Source organism: Oryctolagus cuniculus, chromosome 11 (assembly GCF_051225735.1).
Source record: "Oryctolagus cuniculus isolate XC-2025 breed Fujian yellow rabbit chromosome 11, ASM5122573v1, whole genome shotgun sequence".
Lineage (NCBI taxonomy): Eukaryota > Metazoa > Chordata > Mammalia > Lagomorpha > Leporidae > Oryctolagus > Oryctolagus cuniculus.
The window spans coordinates 24,973,903-24,985,958 of record NC_142877.1 but is presented as its reverse complement, the minus strand read 5'-3'; the positions used below and the strand labels follow the sequence as shown (position 1 = coordinate 24,985,958).

The 12,056-nt window shown below is 59.8% G+C and overlaps 1 protein-coding gene across 2 annotated transcripts in view; it reads left to right on the top strand.

Moving 5' to 3' along the window:
- The window catches only part of EFCAB8 (EF-hand calcium binding domain 8), a 66,073-nt gene that overhangs the window by 24,345 nt on the left and 29,672 nt on the right, over nt 1-12,056 (top strand). For both annotated transcript variants that reach the window (XM_089307181.1, XM_089307182.1), the window contains 7 exons: nt 1,051-1,181; nt 4,894-4,961; nt 5,249-5,400; nt 6,930-7,067; nt 8,426-8,536; nt 9,881-10,108; nt 10,967-11,037. In XM_089307181.1, the coding sequence (XP_089163307.1) occupies nt 1,051-1,181; nt 4,894-4,961; nt 5,249-5,400; nt 6,930-7,067; nt 8,426-8,536; nt 9,881-10,108; nt 10,967-11,037 (899 nt within the window). The remainder of the gene's footprint in view (nt 1-1,050; nt 1,182-4,893; nt 4,962-5,248; nt 5,401-6,929; nt 7,068-8,425; nt 8,537-9,880; nt 10,109-10,966; nt 11,038-12,056) is intronic.

The window sequence follows — 12,056 nt, the reverse complement described above, 5'->3', positions numbered from 1 at the left end:
CCCAGAGCCCTTTAGCCCCTGTGACACACTCCTCCTTCTCCTTCATTTATTTATTTGAAAGGCAGGGTTGGGGGTGTAGAGAATCTTCCATCCTCTGGCTCACTCCCCAAATGGCTGCAACAGCTGGGGCTAGGCCAGGCTGAAGCCAGGAACCAGGAACTTCATCTGGGTCTCCCATGTAGGTGACAGGGACCCTGGCACTTGGGCCATCTTCTGCTGCTTTTCCAGGCACATTAGCAGAGAGCTGGATCAGAAATGGCGCAGACACAGCTTAAACTGGCACTCAGATGGCAAGATGGCATTCCAGTTTCACAGGCAGCAGCCTGACACACAGGGCCACCACTCCGGCCCCCAGTGCCACCTCCCTTTTCTGTCTTTTGTGGGAATCCATCCTGGGCTTGGTTTTGCCTCCGAGTTGCTGAGTATCCTGTTCGGGGCCGTGGCTTTGATCTGACGTGGCAGGTGCACAGTGCAACAGCGACATAGAGCCTTGCCCAGTTCCTGGCGTGGAGAAGGCTCTGTGTGGTGGATGAGGATCCCACCTCTACCTGCCAGAGAGGGAAAGCTCTGCACTGGGGGGCCAAGCGTGGGCCCAGGGCTGAGAGCAGGAGCCGGGGGATGCAGAGCCCCGCCGGCCACCCCAGCACTGGGCTGTCATCCTTCCGTGGGCTGCGCTGCAGCCGATGCCAAGGGCGGCCTGGCCCGGAGGCACGGCTCACCTGCGCCGGGAGCTCTCTGTGGGGGCTGGGTCTCATGGACTGTGGCCCAGGCACACACAGACCCGGCCTTTCTCCTCTCTTGGGAGAATGGTGTCAGTAGCAGCCCAGCCTTGCCTACCCTCTAGCTTATAAGACAGAGCTCCACAGTAGTAAGCTGTGTGCCTCTTCGCTGTCTAGGATGCAGGCTGAGGCTGTGGGCTACGACATTTTGCCCGGCCTGGGACCCCCAGAAGAAGGGTGGTGGCCTCCCTGTCCCTGGGTGCCTTCTGCAGGCTGAGCCTGGAGCCCTGTCTCTCTGTGGGTCTGCCACCACTGCCACTTGCTTCCTCAGGCTATTCATCACAACTGGTGCCAACAGGTCAAGTTCATTCCCGAGCTGAACGTAGTGGTCTCCTGTTCAGCCGTCGATAGGTCTTCTCTGGTGCTGTCCATATTGCCAGCCAAAGCCTCGGAGAAGCCCAGGTACGGGCTGGTGGGTGGAGGGAGGCGAATGGTGAGTTACCGTGGGTGGGTCTGGCCTGTGCTCATCCCTGCCAAGAGGACCCCTGGAAGGTCAGTGTCCTCCCCGGCGGCCAGTGCAGTGTCTTGCAGTTTGTGTGAGGTCCTGGGAAGCAGTGAGTGGGCAGTGCTTAGAGCACAGGTCTGGACCTTGTTGTTTTCATTTTAAAGATTTATGTACTTGAAAGGCAGAGAGAGAGAGAGGGAGAGAGGGGAGAGAGGGGAGAGAGGGGAGAGAGGAGAGAGGGGAGAGAGGGGAGAGAGGGGAGAAAGGGGAGAGAGGGGAGAGAGGGGAGAGAGGGGAGAGAGGAGAGAGCACTTCTATGTGCTGCTTCACTCCTCAAATAGTAGCCTGGGCTGGGCCATGCCAAAACCAGGAATGTGGCACACAGGTGGCAGGGGACAAGCACTTGGGCCATCTTCTGCCTTCCCAGGTACATTAGCAGGACACTGGATGAGAAGCGGCTCAGCCGGGACTCAAACAAGTGCTCTGATATGGGCTGTTGGTATCACAGCAGCTGAGCCTGCTGCACCCGACACTGGCCCCTGGGGCTGGGTTTTAAGATCATTCCAGCAGCCACCAGCAGCATGGATGTCACAGGCCTCTTGGACCTCCCCTTTTATATGCAAAACTCAGCATAGAAGCTAAGCAGGCAGTCAAGAAATGTTGCTGAATGAAGCAATAGATATGAGTCCGTTCTCTTCCATGAGCCTCAGTCTCCCCATCTGTGAAATGGGTGACGACAGCGGTTCATGCTCCTCGAGATGACTCAAGGGAGCACCCTATGTGATGCGTGTAGATTCTGTGTGGCATCAGCTCTTTGTGGATGTTCCGTTCAGCTGCCTTTGTTCTAGAGTCTGCTCCAGAGGGAGTTTTCCCCTCTTTTCTTTAAAAAAAAAAAAAAAAAAAAAAAAATCCGCCATTAGTCATGCAAGTGTGTGTTAAGTGCATTGTCTGTGTAGAATGAAGACACCATGAATAGCGTTGGCCTACTGTGGGCTCCTCCTCCCACCCAGTCCCCGTTGTCTCTCTCACCCTTATCTGAGTGCGGCAGGGGCCTCCTGGGGTCTCTCCGCTGGGCGCCCGTTGCCTCCAGTTTCCCTCCTGGCCCAAGTCTCCCCCGAGCCTGGGGGCCCACGGCAGCTCCCGTGCAGGCTGAGTGCTGAGTGCACGTCGCAGCACGTCTTCTTGGGAGTGCAGCAGACTGGAGGCGCTACTGGAGAGCAGCTGGGTGAGGCACTGAGGGCCCTGGGATCCTGTCGGCTTCCCTCCTGGGCCTGGTCACTCAGCCCTGGGCTGCCAGCGCTGCTTTGCATTCGTTTCCCGGGCTGCGGAGGGCGGGGGGGCGCTGTCTCCCAGCACACTCCCGAGCCGGGCTGTGCTGGGCCCGGACGGCCCAGAGGGACTGTGGGCGTGATGGCTGCAGCCTTGCCTTCTGCATGGACTTTGCCTGGGCCTGGTTTGCCGAGGTCGCGTCTGGGTGGTATGGTGTGACCTCACATCTGTGGCGTGGGTTTCACTCTGCTGCTTGTCTCATTGGTTCCCAGCGCTGGAGGGTGTGGGGGATCACCTCGCCGTGCTCCGAGGGCCCCTGTGGTTGGCTCTGCTGCCTTCCTCATCCCGCCCCTGCCTCCTTCCCCCTGCAGCTCCTGCCCCAGGGCCTTTGCTCCTCTCTACCTGCTATGCTGGTTTGTTTTTTTTTTTTTTTTAATCTTTTATGAAAACTTCAAGTACACAAAAATTATAAAATAGCATATTTCTTCAACACCACTTGGGTACATGGTGGTGTTAGAGTGCCCCACCCAAGCTGCTGTTTCCAGTGTCTCCTAGCGTATTCTCGCGGGATTTGGAAGGGATGTGAGCATGGTTCCAGGGTGGTTTTGCAGGAATGGTGGAGTCTGACTTGCGTGTCACAGTAGACTGTGCCTGCAGGCAGCAACGATGGGACATAGCGAGGAAACCATCGCTGTAACCCAGGTGGCGTGATGGCGGCTTGGAGCTGGCCCGTGGGGTGAGATGCAGGGGCTGGAAAGTGTTTTCATGCCACACCCACACCTTTTCCTTCCTACCTGTATGCAGTACAGCACACTGGCCAGCAGGTGGCACCATCCACCGCTTGCTGGGCTCCTGCTCTGGTAGATGCTGTTCTGAGAGGTGGCCATTGCCACCCACACTCGGCCTCTGGCGTTGCCGTCAGACTCCCAGGCAGGGTGGACCTGAGGGTCTGTTACTCTGCAGCTGGCCTCACCTGAGTTCTCCCAGTGGTTGGAGCCCGGATGAATCGAGCTGTGGAGCAGGGCTGGGGGTGGCTCCAGCCAATGAGGGTGGGTGGGCTGACCCGCCACGCCTCCCCCGCCTCCTCTCCTCTCACTTCTCCCCAAGACTGCTGGCGGTGGCCTGCCTGGCACCCTTGCTCTGTCCCCCTCTGGCCGCCTTCCCTGCACAGCCCTGCTGCAGCGCTGATCCGGCTGGAGCCGTGTGGAGCCTTCAGGGCCAGGGCCGCATCCTCCCCTGCCTCCCTCTTTGCCCCCCTCCCCAAGTTCTTCCCGTGGGGGCTGCTTTCTGCGCCTTCAGGTCTCTGCTTCCCTGCCCCCTGCTCAGGGAGGCTGTCAGAGCTGGGCTCCAGGCCCCTCCTGTCGAAGCCCCTGTCTGTGCCCCCCGCGGGACTTGCGCTGTCCATCAGGGACCCTCTCCCGGTCTCTGCCCTTGCATGCTCCTCCTATTTCCAGACTCTAGGGGCAGGCGCTGTGTCTGTACCGTAACGGAGACCCTGCCGGGGTCAGCCCGAAGTAATGCCACCCACGTTCTGTGACCGTTCTTCCAGAATGTTTCTCTGCGCACAGTGTGGCGAGGGGTGTGTCTGCTCTGACAGTACCCAGCCTTCGACTCTTGACACTTTGAGTCCTTGAGGGATTCTTGGGGCTTAGAGTGGAGAGAAGCTGGGGGAGAGTGAGACGAGATGGGAACCCAGCAGGAGGCTGCCATGGACATGAAGGGGCCTGGACCAGCAGAGCCCACGGCTGTGCTGGGAGGTTGGCAGAGGTGGACTCGGGGCCCCTCTGGGTAGTGGAAGCCATGTACAGGGCGACCTGGGTGTGCTGTTGGAGGACGCTCTGCGTTAGAGGGTGGGGCCTGATTCCAAGTGGCCACGAACTAACCTGTAGAGGCGAGAGGCGCAGGAGCCGCGGGCAGGCTGCTGTGGTGCGGGAGACAGCTGTGCAGAGCTGCAGACCCTGCCCGTCTGGACCGCCTGCCTCGGTCGCCCTGGCTGTTTCTTGTAGTGTCCGTGTCCCAGTTCAGGCTGATGGTCCTCCTCAGGGGCGCCCAGATGACCCACAGGGTGGCTCTGGGCACAGACAGCAATAGCAAGGACACGGCACTCGCTGGCCCTGGGGGCCTCCCTTTGGGTCGGTTGGTGTCATGGTGGAAGACACCTGTCCTGGGACGGTTGAAGTGGAAATCGGGTGAACTTACCCTTGGAATGAAGCCTGGTGCTTTACAAACGGGGGAGTAGGGTGTGTGCCGCTGGGGGCTGGCTTCCCCTGGAAGGTGGGTGTCCCTGCAGACTGAGCCCTGGGTGCCCCTCCCCGGTGGAGAGCTAGTGACTTTCCTGCCAGCAGCCCCTCCCTGCCAGGCGCTGCTCCGGCCTTGCAGCCCTGCCCTTCGGTGTCGTAGGTTGTCGATGCTGAATCTAAGGAAAGGAATTCTTTGCTTTGATTACTGCCCAGACAAGAACTTCCTGGGTAAGTCATCTTCCCACCCCCCGGGCTGCTGGCCCAGCACGGCTGGGCTCCGGGGCCGTCGGCAGCATCTGGCCGCCCTGCGCATGCTCCCACTCCTGGGCACCAGGGGAGGAGTGATGACACAGCCTCCGCACCGCTGGTGATGGAGGGGCGGGGGGAGGGACAGGGAGGTGGGTCACAGGGTTGCCCCCACTCCCTCCCCACCAGCCTGGCTGGGACCGTGGCCTAGCCCTGGAAGAGTCTCCAGTGTAGGCTCCAGGTGGCTGATGCCCAGTTGTCAACCCCAGTGACAGGTGGCTATGACCCCAACATCCGCCTGTGGAACCCCTTTGTCTCACAAAAGCCTGTGTGGCTGATGAAGGGACACCAGACCTCTGTGACGCACGTCATGGTGAGCAGCAGGAGCAGCAACATCCTCATCAGCATCTCCAAGGACAAGGTGCCACCTCAGGGCGCGCCCCACCGCCCCGCCCGGGGACACCGTAGGGACCCTGCTGGGGGAGGCTGCGGCCCGGAGGGACGGGTGCCCGCCTGCGACCATCTCATGGGCCTGGTGGGAGTGCCCAGGGTTCACCACGGAGGCCTGAGCCTGGATTTTTTTTTTAAAGGGTTACTGTTCATTTCTTTGAAAGATGGAGCATGGGGGGAGAGGGGAAGAGAGAGAGAGTGGCAGAGACCTTCCATCTGCTGGTTCACGTCCCAGATGGCCACAATGGCCAGGGCTAGGCCAGGCCGAAGCCAGGAGCCTGAAACTCCATCTGGGTCTCCCACATTGGTGGCAGGGGCCCACGTACTTGGAGCATTCTCTTCTGCATTCCCAGGCACATTAGCAGGAAGCTGGATTGGAAGTGGTGTAGCCGGGACTTGAACCAGCACTCCAGTATGGGATATTGTATCAAAAGCAGCAGCTTCACCTGCTGTGCCGTGGTGCCAGCACCCCAATCCCAGTCCCGAGCAGGCCGCCAGAGTGGGCCCCTGCAGTCCAGTCCAGCTTCTTGCTCTGTGGCCTTGGCAAGTCCCTTTCCCTTTCTGAGCCTCAGTCTCCACCTGTAGCGTGGGTTGTCGAGTGCTTTAGAGGAGAACGGATGGTACACTGCAGCGCCTGGCCCTGAGGTGTGCCGTACGCACGCGCACTCTGCCCTCGCCGCTCAGCTGCCCTGCGCGCTGGGGCCTGGCTGGGTCTTTCTCAGATGCCTGGGCTCCCCTACTCGGGGCCCCATCACCTTGCAGCCATGCACCTGTTGGTTCTGGATTCTGCCCGGTGCCTCCTGGCCAGTGTGGGGATGCAGACCAACAGCTCCAGGTGCCCTCCTGCAGGGGACAAGTTGGCGGTCTCTGGAACTCAGTAGGTGGAGAATTGTCAGGGGCTTTGGGGGCCCCCTGAGCTGCCCTACCCCGCACATCTTTGCCTATGCTGTGGTCCTGGGAGTTGCTGTCTTTGCCTCTGATGCAGGCTCTGAGGCTGGGCTCTGGGAAACAGGGCCAGGCTTGCTGCAGTCCTCAGGAGGCAGCCTGGGTCTGTTTGAGCCTGAGTCTGCACCCTTCCTGGCTTGCTGGGGCTGCCTCTAGGCAATGCAGGTCTTGGAGCAGCTTCTAGGGCCTCTCCAGGGAAGCACTCGGGACCCCTCCTCTCCGGCCATCCCAGGCTGGCTTTCCCTGGGTGAGATTGGAGTCTTGGCACAGGAGGGGCAGGGCCCACGCTGCCTTGCTGCACCTTCACCCTCGGCTGTGAAGTCAGCTACTCCAGCAGGCAGAGGCCCTGACATGCTCTGCCCTCACTCGCTGAGGGCCTGGGCCACCTGAGCCTCTCTGGCAGGGCTGTGATGGCGGCAGGTGCTGCCGCAGGGGGTGTGTGTTGCAAGTTCTGGGACGTGTATCCTGGCCCTGCTTGCGGGGGCACTGCACGGCCTCGGGCCAGCCGCACCCCCAGGACCCACCTGGGCCTCTTTGTGTGGTTCCTGTCCCCAGAATGTCCGTGTGTGGGACATGCAGGACTATATTTGCCTCCAGTCCTTCTGCGGGAAGCTGTTCGCCCTGGGGAACTGCCCCATCACCAGCGCCTACTTCCACAGCGAGGCCGGGGCCCTCGTCTGCAGCACCTTCTCAGTGAGTGCAGCTCTGGGGCGGTGGCTCGGTGGCCGGGCCCCGGGGAGGTGGCAGGCTGTCCCTCCTGGCCACACTCCGGCCTGGCCTCGCGCCTGCCTGTCCTGTCTGCTGTGTCCCTTTGCTCTCCGATGTCTCCCCACCTGGCTTTCCTTTGGCCTCTCCCTCGGGCAGCCCACCTGGGCAGCCTCTCTGAAGGAGGCCCACACGCACACCATCTCTAGGACAGGACAGAGTAGATAAGCCCGAGGTCTGCGCCTGTGCCGGGCTGCAGGGTGACCCACAGCCAGGGGACAGGAGGTTGTGGAGAGGCGAAGCCGCGTCATCTGAGGTTGAGCTCTGCAGGCTGTGTGCTTCCTCCATCCAGGCCGCCTGCAGGGATGCACCCGTGCTCCTGTGCACTCGCTGTCTCCCCAGACTGCAGGTTTCTGGGAGGAGGCTTGTGGCTTCCTGCATCTCCTGTTGAGTACCTGACTGGCTACCAGTGTTTGTTGAATGAGACATAGCCTTTTTTTTTTTTTTTGCCAGGCAGAGTTAGACAGTGAGAGAGAGAGACAGAGAGTTATAGACAGTGAGAGACAGAGAGAAAGGTCTTCCTTCCGTTGGTTCACTCCCTAATGGCCGCTACAGCTGGTGCTGTGCTGATCCGAAGCCAGAAGCTGGGTACTTCGTCCTGGTCTCCCATGTGGGTGCAGGGACCCAAGCACTTGGGCCATCCTCCGCTGCCCTGCTGGGCCACAGCAGAAAGCTGGATTGGAAGAGGAGCAACCGGGACTAGTACCCGGCACCCCAACTGGGACTAGAACCCTGGGTGCCGGTGCCGCAGGTGGAGGATTAGCCAAGTGAGCCATGGTGCCAGCCCGAAACATAGAACTTTGAAGTTCATTATCACCTCCCTGCTCTTTGTCAGGCGCTGAGACTATATAAAGAAGACCCTGCCCCATCTCTCGAGAGGTTTATAGGATACAAGAAAGAGAATTTCAGGAGAAAGTGTTGGGTGATGAGAGATTCGTACGCCAAGCATTTCACGGAGCACAAAGAAATCCTTAGCCTAGCCTAGGGCAGGCGTAGTCAGGGAAGGCTTCCTGGAGGGAACGCCTGATTGAGGGCTCTCGGAAGTTACAGGATGAGAGGGACCTTGCACTTGGCCTTTGGGGTTCTAGGGACACGAGGGTTTGGGAGCCCAGTGGTGCATAGAGCAGGGGAGAGAGTACACTTGCTGGCTCAGGCCTCCATGGGCTGAGGTGTGTGTGGGTCTTCATTTATTGCAAGTTCTTCCTTGGAGCCCGTCACTGGGGGGCCTCAGTCACTGAACCAGAGCCCTTCAGACTGGATGCGTCTGCCTCTTTGTCCACCTACAGATTGGGATCCTCAAAGGGTACTCGGAGGCCCAGGGGCCTGTGAAAGCAGGGAAGATCACAACTCACGGCGCGCCCCTGTGTGCTGTCCTCTACAGCAAGATCTTTAAGCAGGTGGGTGGCTCTCAGGCCAGCAAGAGTGGTGGGGTGGGGACCGCCCTGCGGGCCTGGGTCTGCAGCTAAGCAGCAGTGGGCTCCCATGACATGGCTGGGAGCTCGGTGGTGCAGGGCAGCGGGATGCAGGCAGGAAGCGGGGGGTGGGGTGGGGTCTGCACACAGCAGGAGGTCAGGCCCTGGTTGCTGGGGCACCCAACGTCCCTGGGCAGTTCCGCAGTTGCGCACAGGCAGGCAGCTCGCTTGACTCTCTGTCTGTCTCTCTTGCTTTTATCTTTTTAAAGATTTATTTATTTGAGAGGCAGATTTATAGACAGAGAGAGGAAGAGACAGAGAGAAAGGTCTTCCATTCACTGATTCACTCCCCAAATGGCCACAATGGCTGGGGATACGATCTGAAGCCAGGAGCTAGGAGCTGCTTCTGGGTTTCCCACGTGGATGCAGGGGCCCAAGGATTTGGGCCATCTTCTACTGCTCTCCTAGGCCATAGCAGAGAGCTATATTGGAAGAGGAGCAGCTGAGACTCGAACCAGCACCCATATGGGAGGCTGGCACTGCAGGCAGAAGCTTAACCTACTATGCCACAGTGCTATCCCCAGGAACCCTCCTAACGTGGGGTGCAATGCTAGCTGTGGGTCTCCCCAAGATTCCCCAGGGGCCGCTGTTCTGGAGCCCTGCTTTCCAGGGGAGCCATTGCTTGGCCTTGTTCCCTGTGGGAAGGGCGGGAGCACCTGGGCCCGAGCAGAGCCTCACATGTTGGGCAGAGCAGCTGCGCGCGTGGAACTGTTTCTGTGCAGTGGGAGCAGGGGCACTGCCAGGGCCCGCCGCCTGCTCGAGGGGCCTGTGGTCAGGCCGTGGGCCGGACAGGCTGCCTTGGGTGGGAGCTCACCGCCGGCCTGCTTTCCCCTCCCGGCTGCTGCCTCCACCCCTCACTGCCTCCCTGCAGCTTGGCGTCACTTTGTTTGGCTTTTTCTTTGAAGTTTCCCCAGCCCTCCTCAGTGTTTTCAGTAGGGAGCATGGGTCTGCCCCGCGCATTATAATTCCCCTGCTCAGGCGGCACTTGGTTTATTTCTGGCTTGTTTTTGTTTTTGTGTTGTCATCATTAAGAAGTCTTTTCTGAATTAGGAATCATTTTCTCTGGGAGGATTCTGATAAGTGCCGTCTCTGAGTTAACAGGGACTCTGCCAGACTGATTCTTGCTAAAAGCAGAGCCAGCTCTGAGTCTGCCAGAACTCAGCAGAGGAAGCCTGCTGCAGGGGGGCGCACGCTGCCGCAGGCCGGGGGCAGCCCTGGGCAGGGAGGCCCCGGCCCCTCCGCAGCCCTCAGTGCCATGCTCCCCGGCAGGTGGTGAGCGGCTGCCTGCATGGCACCGTGAACGTGTGGGAGATCACCACGGGCAGGAAGATGGTGGAGTTCTCTGTGTCTGGGGACCAGCAAGTGGAGCTGACCGCCATGGCCCTGGACGAGTCGGAGCGCTGCCTGCTCACGGGCTTGCGAGAGGGCACCATGCAGATGTGGAACTACAACAGCGGCGAGTGCCTGCTGACCTTCCCCAACCCCGACCAGCTGGAGGTCAGTCTGAGAAGCCACGCACGGCTCCTGTGGCTCTGGGACACATTGCTTGTTTCTTAGTTTTCATTTTATTTGAAAGGCAGAGAGAGATGGATTTCCCATCCATTGATTCACTCCTCCAATGCCCACAACAGCTGGAGCCCGGAATCGAGTCCGTCCCGTGGGTGGCGGGGCTGCTGAAAGGCTGTCCACGTGGCAGGCGGCACCGGCCTCAGACCTCCCCGAGCCTTGTGTGTCTCCGTGCGGACAGTGAAGGGGGCAGCCCTGGCCTCAATGAGGCTCACAGTGTGACTGCTGCTCTTCCTGCTGTCAGCACCTCGTGTCCCACAGGTTGGAGCTGTGGGTTGCATTTCTAGCAGCAGGGGCAGGGGACTCAGAGCCACCCGTGCTCACCCCGACTTGGGAAATGCCCAAGAGGATTATGGGAATATTCTGTGGGGGTGATGTAGAGAAAGAGCAGCAGTTCCACTTTGGGGCTTGAGCCCACAGCCTTAACCCCTGGGACGCGGTTTGGGTACCCCTGGCTCAGAGCTTGTCACCTGGCAGTTACGTGGCCTGAGCCGGTCACTGGTCTGCTTCCCAGCGATCCCCTCTGTGAGACACACACGGACCCCTAACCTGTCTCCTCCTATAAGTTCAGCCCACCTGCTGGTCCGAGTGCACCGGCTTGGGTGGTGGGACCGTAGAGGGGTGTGAGGCGGGGGCGGGGCCAGCTCACGGAAGCTGGAGGAGGCTCACGGAGGCTCGTCACGACAGAGGGTCTTGGCGTCTTGCCTCGTGCGCTTGGGAAGGCACTGGAAGCCCAGATCTGCGCTCTCTGAGGGGCTTGAGAGTTCGGTTTTCTCTCCTCCCCACCAGATTAGTGGAATCATCCACATGAACAAAACCTACTACATGACAGGCTGGACTAAGAGAATCACTAACTTCACGTGAGTTGTGGGCACGCGTGGTGTGTAGGCAAGGGCAGCTGGCCATGCTCGGCCGCGCTCCTCCAGTGGGTCCTCCCTGCCCTGCTTTCCCGGGGGGTGGGACTCCAGGTGGGGAACTCGCGGTGGTTACTGGCCGTGGCTTCACCTGCTCCTCCATTACTGAGGTGCCTGCGTCCTGGGCTCAGTGCTGGGCTGAGGGTGCGTATGAGCAAGAATGACAGTCTCCGTCTTCCCGGAGCGTCTGTCCAGTGGCTGGAATAGAGCGTTGCAGAGTGGGTGATGTAGAAACCATAGACATTTATTGTTCACAGCACTGGGGGCCAAGAAGTTCAAGATCAAGGTGTCAACAAATCTGGTGTTTGATGAGGGCCTGCTTCCTGGCTCACGGCTGGCGTTCTTGCTGTATTCTCACATGGTGGAAGGGGTGGGGCATCACACTGGGGCCTCTCTATAAGGGCACTGATCCCATTCACAAGGGCTCTGCCCTGTGACCTCATCTCTTCCCAGAGGCTCCGCCTCCAGGTGGCCTCACGTTGCAGGTTATTACAATCCATGTAAGACTTTGGGGAGAATACAGAAGCCAGTCGTAGAAATGCCCGTCCTTCTCACACGCAAGAATACCCGTTCGATCCTGATAGCACCACGAGCCATCACTTGCTCCAGCATCGGCTCTAAAGCCTAAGTCCAAAGTCTCACCTGCGTATCACCACGATTAGATATGGGCGAGACTCAGGGCACTGTGAGACAAATCCCTTGGCAGCCGTGAACTGTGAGGAGTACGGTGGTGGGACAGCCGTCGGGGAGACAGACGGGAGAGACAAGAAGAGAGAAAGGAGTGACAGGTCCTGAGCAAGCCCAGAATCCCTCAGGGCAAATTCCATTATTCCTGGAGACTTGAGGATGGTCCTCTGGCTGGGGTGGAGGGCCTGCCTTCGCGATCCACTGGGGCCATGAGCCAGGCTGGGGCTGGGACCACAGGGCTCTGGGTGGCCCTGCTCCCGTGGTGGCTGCGTGGCTTG